We start from the raw sequence: 21,310 nt of genomic DNA on the forward strand, positions 1-21,310 counted from the left end.
AGCAGGCTCCATGCACCGGGAGCCTGACGTGGGATTCGATCCCGGGTCTCCAGGATCGCGCCCTGGGCCAAAGACAGGCGCCAAACCGCTGCGCCACCTAGGGATCCCATGAAACACTATTTTTATTTAAAATTGACAAACTGTTTATTCTGCCTTGGGTATCCGACAGACACTTCCTCAAAAATGAATAAAGTAAGCATGTCACTTCAAGGAAAAAAACTGAGAGTATTTGTTGCCAGTGATAAAATTTGAGCTTTTTTTTTCTTTTAAAGAGAGAAAACCTGTATCTGTCACCATGAGCATAAAGTTTCCCAAAGCCTAAATATTTTTTGATATTACATAATAAAAGGCATCAACATTTGGAAGACCTCCATCACCCAGTGAACCAATATTTTCCAAATGATCGCTGAAAGCATGATTTTTCAAAATTATACATAAGCAAAAGATTCAGGGTGAACATACCACACTTCTTCAAGCATGCGAGCTGAAATCACATCCAAGGGAGAAAAATTAGGCAAGGGCTCAACATTTTAGCCGCAATACCCAGGGCTGGAACCCCGTGGAGCAAGGAGCTGGAAGCACTGAGGGCAGGAGCAGAGGAAACTGTCTACATCCTAACCTGGGGCCTGTCCTTGAGACCTTATCCGGAAAAAGGATCTCACAGAAATGATTGCATTAAGGCTTTGGAGATGAGGAGGTGTTCCTGATGTGATCACAAGTGTCCTTACAAGAGAAGCAAATCACTGTCGGAGGAAGACGCAGAGCCTGTAGCAGTGGGCGACGGCTGAAGAGGGGCAAGGGGCGGATTCTGTGGCAGGGCCTCCGAGGGGCTGCGGCCCTCCTGCCACCTTGACTCCAGCCCACTGATCCCGATTTCAAACTTCGGGCCTCCAGAACCGTGAAAGAATATAGCTCTGCTGTTGGTGGTGTTTGTTTGTTTTTAAAGATTTTATTTATTTACTCCTGAGACACACATAGAGAGGCAGAGACCCAGGCAGAGGGAGAAGCAGGCTCCCTGTGAGGAGCCCGATGTGGAGCCCGATGTGGAGCCCGATGTGGGACTCAATCCCGGGACCCTGGGGTCACGCCCTGGGCGGGAGGCAGACACTCAACCCCTGAGCCCCCCGGGCGTCCCCATGACATAACCTAACATATTCTTTAACATAATGGACTAATGAAGGGAAACAAACAGAGGAGACTGGGGGCCACATACACACGACAAATCCACTCCAGCACGTTCTCACCATCTCACGGGGCTGGCCACCAGAGTCCAGGCTCCGTTCAGCCAGCTAAGCACAGTTATAACTAATCCCGGATTTAGCCAAAACACCGAATCCAAAATCTCTTTGGAGTAACTACACCCATGTTAATAAATTTGAACTAATCCACAGTTAGTTCTTGGCTTTGTATCCTTGTAATCCATGCCCATATATATTCTCCAGTATTTTTTTTGTGGATATAAATTGGCAAAAATCTTTGTTCTTTTACGGTGTGTCTTTGTTTGGGTTCTTTGGAAAGCAGAGCCTATGATGAAGACTTGGGCGTACGTGGTTTGTTCAGGAACTGATCTCCTGAAACAGAAGTGAGGGAGGGGCTGAGTGAGAAAAGGAGGAACCAAAGCAGTGTCCCTGAGGTCACTGCTCTAGGGAACAACCCTGACTTCACCGGCCCTCCTGCGACTGCCCCATTATTCACCCACTGCCTCCCGTCCCCCGCCCCTGAGGTCGCCTCCAGACACCTGGGCTGTTCCGGACGTCAGAGGTGGGCAGACACTGCAGACACACAGCAGGTGCCAGAGTGCAGGTCTGCAAATCCTCTGTGATTTAAGGTGTGCCGAGGACATCAGTCAGCACAGCAGCACTTACATCCCTCAGATGTACTCGGGCACCACAGAAGTCCCATCTGTCATGAGTCTTCCAGAGGAAGCCTGGTCACAGCCTCTATGCAAGCCTCGATACAACAAAAATAGTCCACACTCCTGCAGCTGGTCCTGGGGCTCTGATACTCGTCATTTTCCTTCCCTGCCTATTCTAGATTTCTCTTGCCCTTAGCCAGCATTTCATGGGGTTACTCATGAAACCTCTCTTGCCCTTGGTAGGCTGAGGCTGATGAAAATACTTTTCGCTGTTATCACTTGGCATGGAAGCAACCAGATAGATCCAGGTAAATCCTCAAAGTCCTCCCATGCAAGCTCTTGATGGTCCCTAAGCAGCAGAGACCCGATCTCCTCACAATCATCAGAAATCAATTATCAGGACACCTGAGTGGCCCAGCAGTCGGATGTCTACCTTCAGCTCAGGGCGTGATCCCGGGGTCCTGGGATCGAGTCCCGTGTCGGGCTCCCTGCACGGAGCCTGCTTCTCCCTCTGCCTGTGTCTCTGCCCCACCCCTGTGTCTCTCATGAATAAATAAAATATTTTTTAAAAAAAGAAATCAATTATCCCCTCCTTTTTCTGCTGGTTCACAAGCATGAGTTCAGTGACCTCATGGAACGTTCACACTGAGGCTGATATGGGTGCCCTTCCCTCCAACCAGTGGAGGTCCCATCATGGAATATCCCCTACGCGTGTAGCAGAGTTTAATGCTAGAGACAGAATGCACATACTCTACAAACGGATCACTGAGAGCGACGGTGAGAGATTTCCCCAACCCTGGGCTCTTAGGCCTGTGTCTGTTCCTGGATCCATATGTTGTATCCACTGGGGCCCAGAACCTCACACTGGGCTTTAAATCAAGGTATATATCCCACTCTTCAGGCTACTATCCCAGAGCTGGGACCTTTGCTAAGACTCTAAGAGAACATTCCATCTTTCTAACAGATGGGCTGCTTGAGTAGCCTCAAGCATCTTCAGGATGTTAGAGAAGCAGTGGCTCCCATGGCAATTCATAATATTGTCATCTTTCTTTCATTGTAAAATGAGTTCTTTGATCCAAAGTAATGTTATGCATGATACCACGTGGGTAAATCCAGCATTCTTGAAGGTTCTGGATGGTGATACTTCCCTAAGACATTGTGGATATGTGGATATGGGAAAGCAAAGCCACATCCAGAGCAGGTATCACTTCCATTAAGGATGAATCAATGCCCTCTTCTGGATGGAAAGGATCTGCTGAAACCAACTTGTCACTGAGTCATCCAGGGATGGTGCCACACCAGGGGTCGGAAATTCAGCCACAGTAATAATTACACAAGTCTTGATAAGAGAGAGCCCACGCTAGTAGACACAACCAGCACTGCTGCCACCACGGCAGTTCCATTCATGGGCCCACCATCCAAGCACAAGGGTACGCAAGGACAGAAGCTGACAAAGCAACAAGTCATTTTGTCATTCGGTGACCCCTCTGCAGTGGGCATTAACATGAGGCACACAGATGCACACATTTGTGAGGACTTCCACATCATCTTTCCCAGACTTCCTTGTCTCCAGCATTCCCTTCTTGCTCTTCCCACGTCCCTGGGCAGCCGAGACATCTGTCACCACTCAGAAATTCACATGCATTCTTTCCTTAGACCACGGCTCTGTCCACTCCACTCTCTCCCTACAAAGAGGACATCCAAGTGTGCTGCTTAAAGCTCTGTCCTCTGGAGCATCTCCCCTCATTACTTTCCTTTAGAGTGACTCTGAATGGGGCTGTAGTGCAGCAGTGATTCATGTCAAGTTCCTATCAACACATAAGTCAACCTACCTGTGAACCAGAAGATTGGAATTTTCCTTTCTGTCTCCTAAGACAGAGGCATCGGGGCAACAGCGTAGGAGACGTGGAAGCCACAGCCACCTCATCCTATAAATGACTGGTGCTCTCTGGACAAGCTGGGATCCAATTCTTTTTCACTGTGCAATGAATTGCTACTGAGCCTGCCTAACCTGTTGACTTCATGGACCTGTCGACCTCTAGCTCAGGACAGGCAGATGTGGTCACGTGGCCATTTGGTGCCCCATAATCAGGCACTGAGTCTCTACTCAAGTCCAGAAGTGCGCCACAAGTTGCCTTCAACCAGGGAGTAGTTCTCCACTGCAGCAGGCATGGTTTTGCTTCAAAACCCTCAGAGTGTGCGCTGCAAATCTGTGGGAGCATGCCAAAGGTGCCATGCAGGATCCCTATCTACCACAAGTAAGCCCAACCCTAATCCACCGGTTCTGCCAAGTGGCAGGGGAACCCACCCACCCTCCAGCATGGGTCTACAGAGGCCTCCTTTGCTTTGGGCGCCACTCAAAACCAGCAGTCTTCCCCAACACTCAATAAATGGGTCAGAATGGTATTCCCAAGTATGAACACGACCGTGACCCCGTCTTTGTGATAAGAATGCAAGACGCAACAACTCATTGTCATCCTAGAAGTGACTCCCTGCTTGCCCTTCAGTGCACCCTGAAAACTTCACTGATGACAGGCTCCTCGACTTCTGAAGGGTTCTCTCTCATCCTCTGACCTGCATGGTCTTATCAAGGACAGAACACTTGTCACTTCCTTCTTCACCATGTCAAATTAGCATGATGTCATCCACGCTTGTTTGTTGTTTTTTTTTTATGTCATCAGTGTTATGTGGAATGTCTGGATGATCAAGAGCTCAATTAACTAAATTATGAGAGCAGGAAAGTTAAAACCATCTTGAAGTGAGATAATGAATATGTTTGCCTGTTCTTCCAAAAACATGAACTGCTTTTGGGGATTTACTCTCTGCTACTGGAAGTTGGCAAGAATGTTCAGCAGATCAGTAACTGCTACCAGGTGCTAGAGGCGCTTTGATTGGTTCCAGTAAAAAATATCTCAACTGATGCAGTTATTGTGATGGGAGATACTACTTGGCTGAGTTTGTGGTGGTTCGCCACCCTCTACCTGAATCCGTCTGGATTTTGCAGGGGCCATTCAGGAGAACTGAAGATGTAATGGGGACCACGGGGTTATGTCTTTGAGAGTGACAGCGCCTCTGTAATCCCACTAGGAATGCACCATCACCTCTGACTTACTACCTTAGAGGAATAGGAGGCATGGCAGTGTTTTGGGGGGCTTCCCCTTTGCTCTTCCTACCATGATTCTTATTCCACAGGTCAGGGATCGGGATCTGCTCACTGCGAGGTACAATCATCCCAAGCATGCACTGGGACCAAAAAAAAGAACCACAGGGCTTGGGTCCAGATGCACTTCTCAGCTGACTTCCAGTCACTACTCTAATCAGGGGCTCGGGGATCTCTGCGTGGCTCAACGGTTTAGCGCCTGCCTTTGGCCCAGGGCACAATCCTGGAGTCCCAGGATCGAGTCCTGCGTCGGGCTCCCAGCATGGAGCCCACTTCTCCCTTTGCCTGTGTCTCTGCCTGCCTCTCTCTCTCTCTCTCTGTCTCTCTGTCTATCATAATAAATAAATAAATAAATCTTAAAAAAAAAATAATCAAGGGCTCACGAGGTTTCAGGTACCTTACAAGTGTCTCAGACGCCGTTTCTAAGCCCATGAAAGGTCTGGATAGTCCCTTTTCCAAAGTAAATTTAAGTGGCTCCAGGTCCCTCTGGGGAAGGACTGGAGGACAATTTTTTTTCATATCCTTATGGTGATTATTGGGGGAATCCTTCTCTGAGAGACCAAGCGTCCTTTCCAACCAGTGGGCTCCAGGTCTCAGAACCAGCTCAGATTTAGAGCAAGGGAGCAGGATTTTCCACTGCAGCAACTGACATTTGCCTTCCAATCACAAATTCATTTCTTTCTGGTTATTCAAATCAAACAACACTGAGGTCGGCTGCCCATCTGTCACCCCAAGAACATTACCACAAATCCCTGTGGCTCCAGTCATTCTGGTTGCCATTCCTGTCTCCGGCAAAAGCAGAAACACAGGAGGTACATACTTAAGGTGGGACCCCATCCAGGTGGGCTGCGTGTGGTGGGTCTTCAAACCACCAAACTGGACCAGGAGCCAGGTGTGCAGCCTCAGGTGTGTGCTCCAAGGTGAGCCCTGGGGGTGGGGGTTGCAGCCTCAGGTATGTGCTCCAAAGTGAGACCTCTGGGCAAGGTGGTGTGCATCCCCAGGTGTGTGCTCCAAGGTGAGTCCTGGGGGGGCGGCGGCCCGTGTACATCCCCAGGTGTGTGCTCCAAGGTGAGTCCTGGGGGGGGGGGCGGCCCATGTGCATCCCCAAGTGTATGCTCCCAGGTGAGCCCTGGGGTAGGCGGCCCGTGTGCATCCCCAGGTGTGTGCTCCAAGGTGAGTCCTGGGGGGGCGGCGGCCCGTGTGCATCCCCAGGTGTGTGCTCCAAGGTGAGCCCTGGGGGGCAGCCCGTGTGCATCCCCAGGTGTGTGCTCCAAGGTGAGCCCTGGGGGGCAGCCCGTGTGCATCCCCAGGTGTGTGCTCCCAGGTGAGTCCTGGGCGGGGGGGCGGCCCGTGTGCATCCCCAAGTGTGTGCTCCAAGGTGAGTCCTGGGGGGGGGGGGCGGCCCATGTGCATCCCCAGGTGTGCGCTCCAAGGTGAGCCCACGAGGCTAGTGGGTGGGCATGGGGGCGTAGTCTCAGCAGGGCTCCAGGCGCTTCCTCCGAGCCTCAGGCGGTGAGGAGCTTAAGGCGCTGGGAGGCACCGACTGTCCCGAAGGGCCCAAACCCACCCACTCAGCAAGTGTGCCCCACATCCTCTAGTCCCCGGACGTGCCCCACACTCACTCTGCGCCTCTCTTCCTCGTCGCCTGCCCCGGGGGTGGGGCGCCCCGTCCAGAGACGGTCCCTGGGTCCCCAGGCCGGCGGCAGGGGAGCACCACCCGCCCACGTGATCCCGCCCACGTGACCCCGCCCCGAGGCAGCGCGCCTCCGGTTGGTCCACGTGGACCCTCCCAGCTGCCTGTCATCAGAGCGGCCCCGCCCACCGAGAGAGCTCATTGGCCTTCGCCCCGAGCAGGGGCGGGATACAGCGGAGACGCGCCCAATTCGGCCTTCGGGAAGGGCCCCCCCCGCCGCGGATCACGGAGAGAGCTGAGCGGCGCCGCCGAGGGCCGAAGAGAGCCGGAGAGACCCGAGTGCGACCGGAGAGACGCAGGCCGGCCGGAAGCGGGCCCGAGCGCGGCCGGAAGGAGCCGAGTCCGCCCGAAGGGGGCTGCGCGCGGCTGGACGTTGGGCTTGGTCCAGCGGGCGCCATGGCTGCCGAGGGGACAGCTGTGGCCGGAGGCGGGGCTGTTGGCGACCGGCTGGCCAAGGACAGCTTGCGGCAGTTTCAGTGCCCGGACGCGGCCCCGAACCGGCGGCGCGGCTCGTCGCTGTCCCGTGACGCCGAGCGCCGCGCCTACCAGTGCTGCCGGGAGTACTTGGGCGGGGCCTGGCGCCAGGCGCGGCCGGAGGACCTGAGGGTGGACCCTGTGAGGTGGGAGGTCAGGGGTCAGGGGTCGAGCTCGGGCCTGGGGACGCCGAGTCTCCGCGGCCCCGGGGCACGTGGGGAGGGGACGGGCGGGGTGGTGGCGGCGGGGCAGGTGCAGCGGCCGCGGCCTGAGCGCGCCCTGCTCTGGGTCTGCAGCGGGGGCCTCAGTAACCTGCTGTTCCGCTGCTCGCTGCCGGACCACCTGCCGAGCGTTGGCAAGGAGCCCCGGGAGGTGCTGCTGCGGCTGTACGGGGCCATCCTGCAGGTGAGGGTGCCCTGCAGGTGAGGGCGTCCTGCAGGTGAGGGCCGTCCTGCAGGCAGGTGAGGACGTCCTGCAGGCGAGGGGCATCCTGCAGGCAGGCGAGGGGCATCCTGCAGGCAGGTGAGGGCATCCTGCAGGCAGGTGAGGGCATCCTGCAGGCGAGGGCATCCTGCACATGAGAGCTGTCTGGCAGGTGATGTTCTCACTGAGGCCTAGGGCCTAAGTAATTTGTAGATTCTCCTACTGGAGCCTGGTTCTGGAGTCTCCAGGCAATAGAGCAAGACGTGCCAGGAGGGGGTGGGGAGCAGAGCCTCCTGTGTTTGTGACCCTGTCCCCCGGGTTGTCCATCTTCCTTCAGGGCGTGGATTCCTTGGTCCTCGAAAGTGTGATGTTCGCCATTCTGGCAGAGCGGTCGCTGGGGCCCCAGCTCTATGGAGTCTTTCCAGAGGGCCGGCTGGAACAGTACATCCCAGTACGAACCTGGCCCCGACCTCCCCGAGGCACCTTCTGCCCCCAGCCCCGTCCCCTTTCCAGTGCCTGTCCTCATGTCCCTAACCCCAGGTAGGGCCTTTACCCAAGACCCTGACTTCCCTCCCACTTCCATTCCCCACCCCTTCCCCCTCCTGCCCCAGCCCCCTCACCACCCTGATAGGCTCCTGGGTGCAGAGCCGGCCACTGAAAACCTGTGAGCTTCGAGAGCCGGTGCTGTCCGCAGAAATCGCCACGAAGATGGCCCGGTTCCATGGCATGGAGATGCCGTTCACTAAGGAGCCCCACTGGCTGTTTGGGACCATGGAACGGTGAGTCAGGAGTCGCCTCGGGGCTCCTGCACACCTGTTCTGAACCCTGATGCTGGCAGTTACTACGCTGGCCTGTAGCTGAACGTGCCCATGACTGCCCAGGCCTCCAGCTAAGTGGATCAGGTGTCCCGGTGCCTAGCATGGTCTCCCACAGAACGGGCTCCCAAGTAAGGCAGACAAGTGAACAGAGACAGAAAAATGGCCGGGCGTAGACAGGAAGGCGGTAGGGAGGGACGGAGGCAGTGTATCTTCCTCTCCGGGCTTCAGGTACCTGAAGCAGATCCAGGACCTGCCCCCCACTGACCTCCCCCAGATGAACCTACTGGAGATGTACAGCCTGAAGGATGAGATGGGCAACCTCAGGTGAGGGGCAGCAGCACCCGGCACCTAACCAGGTCCTTCCCCAGGATTTACCGAGGGTGGGCTCAGGCCCTGGCCCACAAGGGGGACTGACCCTCCTCTAGTCACTGCTGCTCAGGATCCTTGCGCCTGTTGCCCCGCAGGAAATTGCTCGACTCCACCCCCTCCCCAGTGGTCTTCTGCCACAATGATGTCCAGGAAGGTAGGACAAAGCATCGGTGTCTCCTAAGGTGAGGGGGGCAGAGGGCCCTGAAGTGACTGCACCTCCACCCATTCTCCCAGGGAACATCTTGTTGCTCTCAGAGCCAGAAAATACCGACAGACTCATGCTGGTTGACTTCGAGTACAGTAGTTACAACTACAGGTGAGAGTAGGGTGGCGTCCATGGGTTTGTTCCCGCAGCAGCCTGGCAGACAGACTAGGCCTTCCTCTCTGCGTCCCGGCTGCCCAGGGTATTTGGGGACTGAGGGTCCACCTTATTCCCCCAGGGGCTTTGACATTGGGAACCATTTCTGTGAGTGGGTTTATGATTATACTCACGAGGAGTGGCCTTTCTACAAAGCGCAGCCCGCAGACTACCCCACCCGGGGGCAGCAGGTATGTGGACTGGAGGCTGGGGAGCAGGACCTGGCCTCCCAATGGAGGAGGAAGGTGAGGTCTGGACAGAACGGCGAGAAAGGGTGTTCACGGGGACGTGCTCTGCACTCTCTCCCCATCTGACTCGTCTGTCTACCTCAGCTCCATTTTATTCGCCATTACCTGGCAGAAGGCAAGAAAGGTGACACCGTCTCCCAGGAGGAGCAGAGAAAACTGGAAGAAGATTTGCTGGTAGAGGCTAATCGGTGAGGAAAGATGGGTGGGAGGGGGTAGAGTAGGGTGCTGAGGAAGAGGGAGGCGGGCCACCTCTGGGGTCAGGACGCGGTGGGGTTAAGGCAGTGGGGGAGGAGTCTGAGCTTTGGGGCTTGACCGGCCTCAGGGGTGGGATCCAGGGGATCCCAAGTGTGCTGTGAGCCCCTGTTTTTCCTGCCCTCCTTAGATACGCTCTGGCATCCCATTTCTTTTGGGGTCTCTGGTCTATTCTCCAGGCATCTATGTCCACCATAGAATTTGGTTACTTGGTAAGTAATGCAGATGGGGGAGCAGCAGGTGGGCAGTCCAGGGGTCTGGGCACCCTGGGGGGTGGGGCACGGGCGGGCATGGGAGGCCGGCCCAGGCCCTCTCACAGGTCTTTCCCTAGGAGTATGCCCAGTCTCGGTTCCAGTTCTACTTCCAGCAGAAAGGACAGCTGAGCGGCTTCCACCCCTCATCCTGACTCTCCGGCCCCCAACTCCTCAGATGGCTCCTGGAGCCTCCAGGGCAGGACCTTGGAGGGAGGGGTGCAGAGCAGGGCACCCTGGGGACTGGGCTGAGCCCCGGAGTGAGCCTGGGGTTGAGGGTCGTGGTGGGACAACCCCGGGCTGTGCACCGTAAGAATAAACAAGCTGCTTCCCTCACACCTGGTCCTGGCTCTGCCTCTGCCCACCCCCGGGGAACGCGAAGCCTGACTTGCCCCCTGAGCTGAGCCTCACTGTCCCCTTCTGGAAAGCAGGCAGCTGGGTGCCAGGGCTGACCCAGGTCACAGGCCCCCTGGCTGCAGCTCCCCGACCGCACTGGAAGGACCCGGGGGGACTGCCCGGCTCACAGGCGCACAGCTGACGCCCTGGCGACCTTTTCCCTACATTCAGCTATTTTTAGCTCTAATGCTCCCATCCTCACGTGAGCCCCCCCCCCCCACGCCTGCCCCAGGTTCTCGAACCTCCGAGCCACGCCAGTCTGCAGAGCCCGCCCCCACCCCCGGTTCCCACCACACAGAGGAGGGGATTCTGGTCGCCGCCCCACATCTGTTTGCTCGACCCAAATTTGGGAGTGGGTGTCAGGTTCCCGGCGGGGGCGGGGCGGCCAGGCCTGAAGGACGTGGGGACACGGGCCAGACCGACTGGCCCCCCGCGCGGACGGAAGCGAACCCCAGCCGTGAGTGGCACAGGGCCCCTCGCGGTCGGGGCCCCCACCTCGCCGCGGCTCCGGGGCTCCTGGCCCCTGCTTCCCCTGCCCCTCCAGCGGGGCCCCCGGATCCGATCGCGGCGCGAGGGTCCGGCGGCCGTTGGGCTAGGGGCGGGGCCCCGAGCGGGGGCGCGGCGGGGGCACCGGGGGCGCGGGGGTGGGAGTGGGGGCACCGGGGGCACGGGGGGGGGGGGGGGGCGCGCACCGGGGGCGCGGGGGCGGGGCCGGCCTCAGCCCGCCCGCACACCCCCCCAGGTGAGGGCCAACCTCCAGGATGGCGGAAGCGCACCAGGCCGTGGCCTTCCAGTTCACCGTGACCCCAGACGGGGTGGACTTCCGGCTCAGTCGGGAGGCCCTGAAGCACATCTACCTGTCCGGGATCAACTCCTGGAAGAAACGCCTGATTCGCATCAAGGTGGGTGCAGGTGGTTCTGGCAGGTGCGAACAGTCTCCCCGGAGGCGAGGCCAGGTGTCGGCGGCTGCCCCACCCCCCCACCGAGGCTGGAGGCTGGCGGCTGGCCGTCAGGCTGGGTGACAGGCTCCAGCAGTGCAGAAGCCCCAGGGGTGCTCAGGGGTGTAGGGCAGACAGGTTGCAAGGAATAGCAGCCCCCTGGTGAGTAAGGGATGCTGCAGGTAGGGGAGCGTGGAGGAGGAAGAACACAGCAGGTGAGGGAGGGAGGAGGCCGGGCAAGGGCAAGACCCCAAGCTCGGCTGCCTCCTCCCCACGGCCTTTCCCGCTGCAAGCTGCCTTTCCTGCTGCAAGCTGCCTGTGTCTGCCCTGCAGAATGGCATCCTCAGGGGCGTGTACCCTGGCAGCCCCACCAGCTGGCTGGTCGTTGTCATGGCGACGGTGGGCTCTTCCTACTGCAAGGTGGACATCTCCATGGGGCTGGTGTGCTACATCCAGAGATGCCTCCCTGAGGGGTGAGAAGCAGGGCTCCCGGAGAGGGCGGGGCAGGCTCCTGAGCAGGGCACAAACCAGTAGTAGCCCCTGGAGGTCCTAGGGGCAGCCCCCCCGGGGGGCCACTGTCATCTGAGTCCTACTTTCTAAGTTTGAAAGTAAGGCCCTCGGACATGAGGGTGCCCAGGAGTGCTCTTCGTCAACGCCTCCCCCGACTCAGTCAGAAGTGCGGATTCCCTCCCCCCCTCCCCTCCTCCCCCCCCCAGCCTGACCTCAAGTGGACCCCCTGCAGCCCTCTCCCTTCCCCAGCAGATGTGGCCCCTACCGGACCCCACAGACCCGGGCACTTCTCAGCATGGCCATTTTCTCCACGGGGGTCTGGATGATGGGCATCTTCTTCTTCCGCCAAACCCTGAAACTGCTTCTTTCCTACCACGGTTGGATGTTCGAGATGCACGGCCAGACCAGCCACTTCACCAAAGTCTGGGCTGTGAGCAGGAGCCGGTGGAGGGGTTCGGGCATCTGGTTTGAGACTCTGGGGACCTCATTTGGGGTTGTAAGCTGGGAGAGGCAGGTGGGGCACTGGCACCTGGTGCATGGGTTTGTCCTGGTTCTGAGGGTTGGGGGCCCAGCTCCTCAAATGTGGCTGTTTCTGTTATTTCCCCTGGTTCTCACCAGAAACATTCTGTGTGCCCAGATCTGTGTCCGCCTGCTGTCCAGCCGGAGGCCCATGCTCTACAGCTTCCAGACATCCCTGCCCAAGCTTCCTGTGCCCAGCGTGCCGGCCACAGTTCAGCGGGTGAGGTCCGGGTCAGACATCCCAGTGGGGCAGGCTAAGCTGGACTGCGAGGACTTCTCCAAACATCAGGGACCATCCCCTGTAAAGAGCAGGGTTGAGAGCCATGGGGCCGGGTTGGCAGGGGGGCAGGACAGAGGCGGTCATTGCTGTTTGGCCCCCACGCTGACAATGACTTGGCTGGACAGTACTTGGAGTCTGTGCGGCCCTTGCTGGATGATGAGGAATACTACCGAATGGAGGTCCTGGCCAAGGAATTCCAGGACAAGACCGCCCCCCGGCTGCAGAAGTACCTGGTCCTCAAGTCATGGTGGGCAACCAACTATGTGAGTCCCCTCCTGGGCTTACCTCACCCTCCTGTGTGTGGGGGGGGGTGTCCCTTGCCTCTGCCCCCACCCTGACTCCTCCCTTCCTTCCGCAGGTGAGTGACTGGTGGGAAGAGTATGTGTACCTGCGCAGCAGGGCGCCTCTCGTGGTGAACAGCAACTACTATGTCATGGTGCGAGCGGGCGCGGGGGGCAGGGAGGTTGGGGGAGATCCTGGAAGAACAGTCAGGGCAGCCGCGCTCCTGAGGACCCACAGCCTGACACTGTCACTCTCCAAGTCCCCCGGGCTCACTACCCGGCCCAGCCCAGGAGCTGGCCCTTCCCACCATGGCTCTGTCGCTGGCATCCCAGCCGCAGGTTCCCAACCATCCTGACGCCACCACCAGTGAGCTTCTCCCTTCGCGCCTTCCCTTTGTGTCACTATGTGAACCCAGAGCTGCTTCTCTCAGAGCTCAGCCCCTCACCCCGCGACCAGCTCTTCTCCGGCTCCCAGCACCTGAGGTGCCCAGTCAGCCGGGTGTCCCCACAGCCCAGCCACGGGGCTCCACAGCGTGCCTCTCCTCTCCCGCTGTCTCCCGCTGTCCAGAGCCGTTCCGAGTCACGTGCCGACGTCCCCTCCCCCACAAAGCTGCCCCCCCCCCCCCGCGACGTACATACAACTTGCCTGCAATAGGTTTTAAACTATTTCTCAATGCAAAACAAAACATGAACAAAATAGGTCATGAAAAAGCTCGAAAGATTCCAGCTGAGCTGAAGGGAGACATGCTGGGTCACAGGTCCATCTGTGGCAGCGCATGCCGAGTGCAGGTGCAGGGTGGCCTGGGGAAGGGGGTCAGGAGCCCCGGGGCCTCAGGCAGGGAGACCCAGGCAATAGCAGCCCAGAGAGGTCATGGCACGGCACCTGAGGCTCTGCCCTGTCTCTGCAGGACTTAGTGCTCATCAAGAATACAAATATCCAGGCAGCCCGCCTGGGCAACGTCGTGCACGCTATGATCATGTACCGCCGTAAACTGGACCGCGAGGAGATCAAGCCTGTGAGTTGTGTGAGGCGGGTGGCGCAGCCGGGAGAGATTGCCGCATCTGAGCTGCACTGGCCTCCCCACAGGTGATGGCCCTGGGCATCGTGCCCATGTGTTCCTACCAGATGGAGAGGATGTTCAACACGACCCGGATCCCGGGCAAGGAGACAGGTACTGGGCCACAGCCAGGTATCCGTGCCCGTGTTAGTGCTGTGCTGGGGCCATCAGGACTGAGTCCCCCCACCCTCCCAGCTCAGGGCCTGCATGCTAGGTGCCCTCCAATCTGCTCATCATCACCAAGTGTCCTGGGTATCTCAGGGTCATGTAACTGTGACAAATGCTTGGTTTGTGAGCCGTCCCAGACACAACGTGTCCGCAGGCCTGATGCCAGTGCTGGGACCCTGCGAGCCAGGCAGGCGGCCTGGGTAAGGAGAGCAGGAGGGGTGGAGCTGCAGAGCAGGAGGGGCTGCGTGCTGCGGGCCCGGCTCCAGACACTGGGACAGTGTGTGTAATTTCCTAGAGCTTCAGCTTCCTCTTCTGTGAAGTGTTTCCTAGGACTGTTGGCATTGCACAAGAGGTACGGGAGCCCGGCACGGGGCCTGGCTCGACGGCGGCACCGCCACAGCCCCGCGCAGGGGAAGTCCAGGTGGAGGCCTGCAGCGCAGGGTGGCGCAGGAGCAGGGAGGTGCGCCCGGCCCAGGCCTCAGCCCCTGCCCCCTGCCGGCTTCTGCCCCAGACCTGCTGCAGCACCTGTCGGACAGCAGGCACGTGGCTGTCTACCACAAGGGCCGCTTCTTCAAGCTGTGGCTGTACGAGGGCTCCCAGCTGCTCAAGCCCTGTGACCTGGAGCTGCAGTTCCAGAGGATCCTGGACGACCCGTCCCCGCCCCAGCCCGGGGAGGAGAAGCTAGCAGCGCTCACGGCCGGGGGAAGGTACCAGCGCCCCATGGGGACAAGGGCCCACCCGCAGGGCACCCAGAACCTGGGCCCAGAGGCCTGGCAAGGGGCATGCCCACTGGCAGGGCGCCCCCTGTCTACGGTAGGACCCTCTGTAGCCGGGGCACTGGTGGCCATGGCGGCATCTAGCCACGTCTGACTGGGTGGAGGTGGAGCAAGTGGGGCAGAGATTCCTCCCGGACGGTCCTGCCAGGTCCGGGGTTTGCGGGGGGGGGGTCCTCCACCGCCCACAGGGACCCCACTGCCCTCCCTGCCCTTGTGCCCCAGACTGGAGTGGGCACAGGCGCGCCAAGCCTTCTTCAGCTCCGGCAAGAACAAGGCTGCTCTGGATGCCATCGAGCGAGCTGCCTTCTTTGTGGCCCTGGACGAGGAGTCTCACCACTACGACCCCGAGGATGAGGCCAGCCTCAGCCTGTACGGCAAGGCCCTGCTGCACGGCAACTGCTACAACAGGTGTGACGCCCTGGCTGTGGCCCCCCACCGGCCCCCCCATTCCGCGCCCACCTGCATCTCCCGCTTACCCCCCTGCAGGTGGTTCGACAAGTCTTTCACGGTCATCGCCTTCAAGAACGGCCAACTGGGCCTCAACACAGAACACGCGTGGGCAGACGCCCCCATCATAGGACACCTCTGGGAGGTGATGGGCGAGGGAGGGGTCCTGTGGGGCCGGCTGGGTGTGGGGCACGAGGCTGGCTCCTCAGCCTCCCCTTCTCCCTGCAGTTTGTCCTGGGTACTGAGACCTTCCACCTCGGCTACACGGAGACTGGGCACTGCCAGGGCAAAGCGAACCCCGCGCTGGCCGCTCCCCAGCGGCTGCAGTGGGACATCCCTGAGCAGGTGTGTGGTCAAGAAGGGACAGGGATGGGGGGCGCTCTCAGGGGGAAGGGACAGAGCTTGTCAGAGTCCAGGGAGGTCCTGGGACCTTCTGGTGGCCAGTGAGCGACCTGGACGTGACCCTGGCCCATGGAGCACCTGCCGGCCTCCCGGCCCAGGCCCTTCAGGGGGTCTCCCATGTTTGTGGATGTGTCATCTCCTCCAAGCCTCCCCCTGACCCTGCAGCCCCGCGTGCCGAGCTCTACCCCCAGCTGACCCCTCCCTCTGCTGGCAGTGCCGAGCGGTCATCGAGAGCTCCTGCCGGGTGGCCACAGCGCTAGCCGACGACGTGGAGCTGTACTGCTTCCAGTTCCTGCCGTTCGGCAAAGGCCTCATCAAGAAGTGTCGCACTAGCCCAGACGCCTTTGTGCAGATTGCCCTGCAGCTCGCCCACTTCCGGGTAGGGCCCTGGCCGTGGGGGCAGGGGGCGCAGCCTCAGCGGCGACACTCACCCCCTACACCCCCCAGGACAGGGGCAAGTTCTGTCTCACCTACGAGGCCTCCATGACCAGGATGTTCCGGGAGGGACGGACCGAGACCGTGCGCTCCTGCACCAGCGAGTCCACAGCCTTCGTGCAGGCCATGGCGGAGGGGTCCCGCATGGTGAGCGCCCAGCTCTGCCGCCAGCCGCTTGGGGGCCAGGCCACTCCTCACCTCTGACTGAAACATGAACCCCTCACCGCCTCACCTCTGCCCCCCCAGAAAGCTGACCTCCGAGACCTCTTCCGGAAGGCTTCCAAGAAACACCAGAATATGTACCGCCTGGCGATGACAGGGGCTGGCATAGACAGGCACCTCTTCTGCCTCTATGTGGTCTCCAAGTACCTGGGGGTCAGCTCCCCTTTCCTGGCTGAGGTCAGCATGGTCGGTGGCAGTGTCCCCTGTCCCCTGCCCTGCAGCTGCCCTCCCCGTAGCCCATCCAGGCCTGGGGGCCTGGTTCTGAGCAGGAGTCTCCCCTCGTGGAGCTGCCGTTCTCATGAGCATGGACAGACAGACACGTGGCTTTCGGGTGCTGACAGCACTCGGAGGGAGGGCAGAGAGAGGAGGCAGAGGGGGGGAGGCAGAGGGTTGGGGTGAAGGGGTCCTCCAGTGTCCACACACTGGGGCAGGGGCACAGCAGCCCCAGGGGAGGGAGCAGAGCCCAGGGAGAGACAGGCTGGTAGGACGGGCCGAGGGGACCATCAGGTCACAGGGGCCTCGGGGGTTCTATGCAGCTGCGTCACCCTGAGAATAGATGGGGAGTCCGCGCACCCACTCAGGCTGTTGTCCAGGCACCACCTGCCGACGGGGACGTGCCAAGCGCAAGGCAGTTCACACAGGTGTGTCTGCGGTGGCCTCTCTGTTGCAGGTGCTTTCGGAGCCCTGGCGCCTCTCCACCAGCCAGATTGCTCAATTCCAGATCCGCATGTTCGACCCAGACAAGTACCCCAAACACCTGGGCGCCGGTGGTGGCTTTGGCCCCGTAAGTGCTCTTGGAAGGGGACAAGGGAGCAGGACTGGGCCCCAGCACCTCGGGGGGAGGAGGGCCCTGAAGTCAGGCCAGGACAGTGGGCAGCTATCACCCGAGCACAGGCTGCAGCCGCCCACACGACACCCCTCGGCAGCACAACCGACCGGGCCCAGGACTGGTCGCCGCCCTCACGGTGCAGAGCCCGGGTCCCCCACCTTACGCCAGGGCTGGAGACACTCGGGGAGAGGCGGCGATCTCAGGCCTCCTGGGACAAACACTGCCCTGGATCCCAGTAGCACCTGTAGCTGCAGGGGCAGAACTCCTCCCGGCAGTGCCCTTGACCTCAGGAATGAGCCCCTTCCCGGGAATCTGGGGACAGCAAGCCCTGCAAGGCTCATTTCCTTCTCTACCATCTGTGCTGTCCTCAGGTGGCAGACGATGGCTACGGGGTTTCCTACATGATCGCGGGCGAGAACACCATCTTCTTCCACATCTCCAGCAAGTTCTCGAGCTCGGAGACGGTGAGTCTGTCCTGCCCCTGCTCAGGCCGAGGAGGGGGTGCCCCCCGGGGCCCTATGGGCTGGGGACGAGCCCTGGGTTGTGGGGACAGAGAGACAGGGGCTCCCTGCCAGGGTTGGTCTGAGCTCTTGGCTCCCGCAGAACGCCCAGCGCTTTGGAAACCACATCCGCCAAGCTCTGCTGGACATCGCTGATCTTTTCCAAGGTCCCAAGGCTGACAGCTGAGGGCTGGAGACAGGCCAGCTGCCCTGTCATCCCCGCACTGTGGAGGAGGGGGCCCGTGGTCGGCTCGAGGCACAGGGGTGGCCATGCACCGGTGCCCAGGCTCCAAGGACACCTCCGGCAGCAGGCCCTCCCCAGGCAGATGCTGCTCCCTGAGGGCCCAGGCAGTGGAAGTGGGGTTGAGCGCGGGGGGGGGGGGGGGGGGGGGGGGGGGGGTGTGTAGAAATTCTGGTTTTCTTTTTCTTGCTAATAAAGATACTAATAAAGATAAATCTCTGTAATTCTCTCCTGGCATTTGGGTACCTTTGTTTGGGAACTAGGGGCCCCTCCGCTGCCAGAGCTCAGGCCAGAGAAGTAGCAGAGGGAGGAGACGGGGCTGGGAGACCAAGAGGCTTGTGACCTACTTTGAAAGGCACATCTCTCCTGAGGTCAGCACTGTCCACACCCACTTGGAATAAATCTTGCTTCAGAACCTTCACCTGTTCCCCGGGCCACTCGTGGTCTGCCAGAGCATGGGGCCCAGCTGCCTCATTCGCGAACACCTCTGGGCTGGAACACCGCCCTGTGGCTGCCCACGGCCTCCTGGCCGTAGGGAAGCTGCGGTGCAGGCCTGCAGCCAGCGCGCCAAGGGGCCTTGCTGTGAGATGGCAACACATGCTCTTTCCCTCACGTTGGCTTTTTATAGTAGAATAACATTAAAAGTAAATATAGAAGTAGAAGTAGGTGCTTCATCAGTGTCGTGGCCTGCGAGAATGCTCACCCAGCCCCGGGAGAGCAGTGAGCAGAGTCTCCCAAAAAACTGGTTTTTAATTAATGTTGAAATACAACGTTTTTTTTTGTTTTTTGTTTTTGTTTTGTTTTGTTTTTTTAATTGGATTGTTCTTGGTTCAAATAAGAGGAGAAACCAAAATGTTAAACCAAGGTGACCACCCATCAAGCCTCCGAATAAGCTTCTTATCCCCGCCGGGTTTGCAGATCTGCACTCGTGAAGACCGCAGCCAGAACACACAAATCCTGACACCATCACGGCTTCACCCAATAGAGGCTCTGCTCCACACCACTCTTGAAAGGCTGGCTGGTGGAAGCCCAGGCCTCCCTCCTCGATAGATCCAAGTCGCCTTGGACACTAGCATCCAGCAGGGCCCCGGGGGATGGGCTCACGCACCTCTCCTGCTGTGCAGGGCGCCCCTGGCCTCCCAGCCCAGCCCTGACCTCCTCACGAATCCATCCCTAAGAGGCAGGCCTTTCCACACCCTTACCTTCCATGAAACTTTTGCCTGGAATCCGGTGTTGCTTCCGGTGAAGCCCAAGCTGTCGCCCCTGAGGCTGCCTTCACCCCGTTTCCCAGCAGCAGGCAGCCCATGCGCAGGAGGCTCCCAGGTGGGGCGGACGGCCGGGTCAGGTGTGGAGGGCCCGGGCTGCACAGGTGCGCACGGCCTGGCCGCGTCTAGCCGCGTCTCCTACTCTGCCCTGGGGCGAACCCGGTGGGTGCCAGGCTCATCCCGAATCCCAACCGCAGCTGCGCACCTTCCAGACGGGCCTCGGCCACCGGCCCACCTGAGCCAGCGGCGCTCCCTCGTCTCCAGGCCCCACCAGGGCTCCCTGCTCAGTGGCCACCGCCACCCCGTGGGCAGGTGCGCACCTCCCGAGGGTCAGCTTCCTGCAGGCGGCCCCTGAGCTCACTGAGCAATGCCCACCAGCACCTGCGAGGCTCCGGGCCCTGCACGTACGCCTCATCCTCATGCTACGCTGAGCGGACCAGGCCGGAGGGACCCCCAGGGCACCTGCGCTCCCACCGTGCTCTCCCGCCACCTGCCACCACCGCCAGGGCTCAGACCACCCAGACACCGCAGGTGAGACACACCACCCCCCCCCCCCCCCCCCCCCCCCCCCCGCCACCAGCGGCTCCGCTCCTTCAGCCCTAGAGACCAGCCAATGAGGCCTCGAAACCGACCCTCACGTGTCTGCGGCTCCGCCCCTTCCGCTCTGGCAGACGGGCCAATGAGGGCGAGCAGCCGCCTCCGGGGGGCGGGTCTAGTAACGGAAAGGGGCGGGGTGCCGTGCCTGCTCAGCCGTGTCCCCAGCAGTGACGGCAGCGCAGGTGGGCGGTGGATCCACACTAGCGTGGGCGGTGCCAAAGGTGAGCGAGGCCGGCCACCGGCGGCCCAGGCCCCCCTGAGTGCCCCGACCCCCGGCCCTGGCGTCCCCGAGCTGTGACCGCTGCCCCTGCCGCCCTCACCCCACACCCCGCCGTGGCGGCTGTCACCCCGTCTCCCCGCCCCCACACCCTCTGCACCCCTTTACCCCCACCCCTCCCTGCCCCCACACCACTCCCTGCCCCATACCACCTCACCAGCATGCCCCCACACCCGCACCCCCCCCCCCCCCTCGCCCCCCCACCCTGCCCCCATACCCCTCTCACCCCCATGCCCACACACCCGCACCCCCACCCCCTCAACCCTCCCCCTCCCTCCACGCCCCTCCCTGCCCCCACATCCCCTCACCTCCCCACATCCCCCTCCCCCCACTCCTCCCTGCCCCCACACCCCACCCTCACCCCCCCACACCTTTACCCCCACCCCTCCATGCCCCCACACCCCTCGCCCCCACACTCCGCCCTCACCCCCCCACCCCTTTATCCCTCACTCCTCACTGTCCCCCCCACACCTCCTGTCCCCACACCTCCACCCCCCTCGCCTCCCTCACCCCCACATCACCTCCCCCCACACCCCTCCTGCCCCCATACCTCCTCACCTCCTCACATCCCCCTTACCCAGCCCCTCACTGCCTCCACACCCCCTCACCTCCCCACATCCCCCTTACCCCGCCCCTCCCTGCCTCCACACCCCTCCCTGCCCCCATACCCCCTCACCTCCCCACATCCCCCTCCCCCCCACCCATCCCTGTCTCCCACACCGCAATTCTCTCACCCCCCAGCTCCTCCTCCCCCACACCCTGCACATTCCAGACCTTGGACTTTCACAGACAACCCGACCCCCTGGCCTGTTGCCTGCACACCCGGAGCACCTGCACTGCGCTTCCCATGCACTCCAGCCCTGCCATCTGTGCACCGTGGCTCCCAGAGCCTCCAGTCCCCTGGACGCCAGGACTCCTGCTGCTCCCGTGGGGCTCACACATGGGCCTCTCACAAAGAATCTCTGACCCCGGAGCCCCTCTTGTCCTCTCCGAGTTCTCGAGTTCTCGTTTCCAGGGGGATCCCAGCTGCCACCAGGGATCAGACCAGACCCTGAGGCTACAGCCAGGCCTCAGGGCCCTTGAGCCCCCACCTCCCAGGACCCCTGGGACCTCAAGCCCTTCCTCCCACAGTGACCCCCCCAGCAGTCCTCTCCACACCCCCTCTGCTCACCAGAGCCCATTAGTCTGCTCTTGCTCTAGTTGCCTTGGGCTGCGTGCGGCCCTGGTCCCACCCCCCCACTTTCTTTCTTTCTTTTCTTTTTTTTTAA

General features: G+C 60.5%; 3 protein-coding genes across 5 annotated transcripts in view; 2 read left to right on the forward strand and 1 right to left on the reverse strand.

The window, feature by feature from the left end:
* MAPK8IP2 (mitogen-activated protein kinase 8 interacting protein 2) overlaps positions 1-6,753 on the reverse strand; it is a 29,874-nt gene extending 23,121 nt beyond the window's left edge. The window contains exons 1-2 of one of the 2 annotated variants that reach the window (XM_041754976.1): positions 6,638-6,753; positions 5,836-5,942 (exon numbers count right to left, since the gene is read on the reverse strand). The gene's annotated coding sequence lies outside the window, so the exon portion shown is untranslated. The remainder of the gene's footprint in view (positions 1-5,835; positions 5,943-6,637) is intronic. The other variant, XM_041754977.1, reaches the window with a different exon arrangement.
* Positions 6,754-6,940: 187 nt separating this feature from the next.
* Positions 6,941-10,237, forward strand: CHKB (choline kinase beta). Of its 2 annotated transcripts, XM_041754980.1 has the most exons (11): positions 6,944-7,328; positions 7,479-7,587; positions 7,943-8,056; positions 8,251-8,384; positions 8,652-8,747; positions 8,888-8,946; positions 9,027-9,108; positions 9,233-9,341; positions 9,483-9,586; positions 9,781-9,862; positions 9,982-10,237. In XM_041754980.1, the coding sequence occupies exons 1-11, from the start codon at positions 7,105-7,107 to the stop codon at positions 10,054-10,056; spliced, it is 1,188 nt and encodes a 395-aa protein (XP_041610914.1). In that variant the 5' UTR covers positions 6,944-7,104; the 3' UTR covers positions 10,057-10,237. The 2 variants fall into 2 exon arrangements, with proteins under 2 accessions (XP_041610915.1, XP_041610914.1); XM_041754981.1 differs by lacking the exon at positions 8,652-8,747 and having other exon boundaries at positions 6,941-7,328.
* Positions 10,238-10,392: 155 nt separating this feature from the next.
* Positions 10,393-18,036, forward strand: CPT1B (carnitine palmitoyltransferase 1B). Its single transcript, XM_041754979.1, has 19 exons — positions 10,393-10,754; positions 11,040-11,199; positions 11,569-11,708; positions 11,998-12,175; positions 12,383-12,484; positions 12,670-12,807; positions 12,903-12,980; positions 13,734-13,841; positions 13,913-13,997; positions 14,563-14,758; positions 15,050-15,235; positions 15,314-15,419; positions 15,503-15,619; positions 15,891-16,055; positions 16,124-16,258; positions 16,358-16,510; positions 17,004-17,117; positions 17,534-17,626; positions 17,766-18,036. The coding sequence occupies exons 2-19, from the start codon at positions 11,059-11,061 to the stop codon at positions 17,847-17,849; spliced, it is 2,319 nt and encodes a 772-aa protein (XP_041610913.1). The 5' UTR covers positions 10,393-10,754; positions 11,040-11,058; the 3' UTR covers positions 17,850-18,036.
* The last annotated feature ends 3,274 nt before the right edge of the window (positions 18,037-21,310 follow it).

Source organism: Vulpes lagopus, chromosome 5 (genome assembly GCF_018345385.1).
Source record: "Vulpes lagopus strain Blue_001 chromosome 5, ASM1834538v1, whole genome shotgun sequence".
Classification (NCBI taxonomy): Eukaryota; Metazoa; Chordata; class Mammalia; order Carnivora; family Canidae; genus Vulpes; species Vulpes lagopus.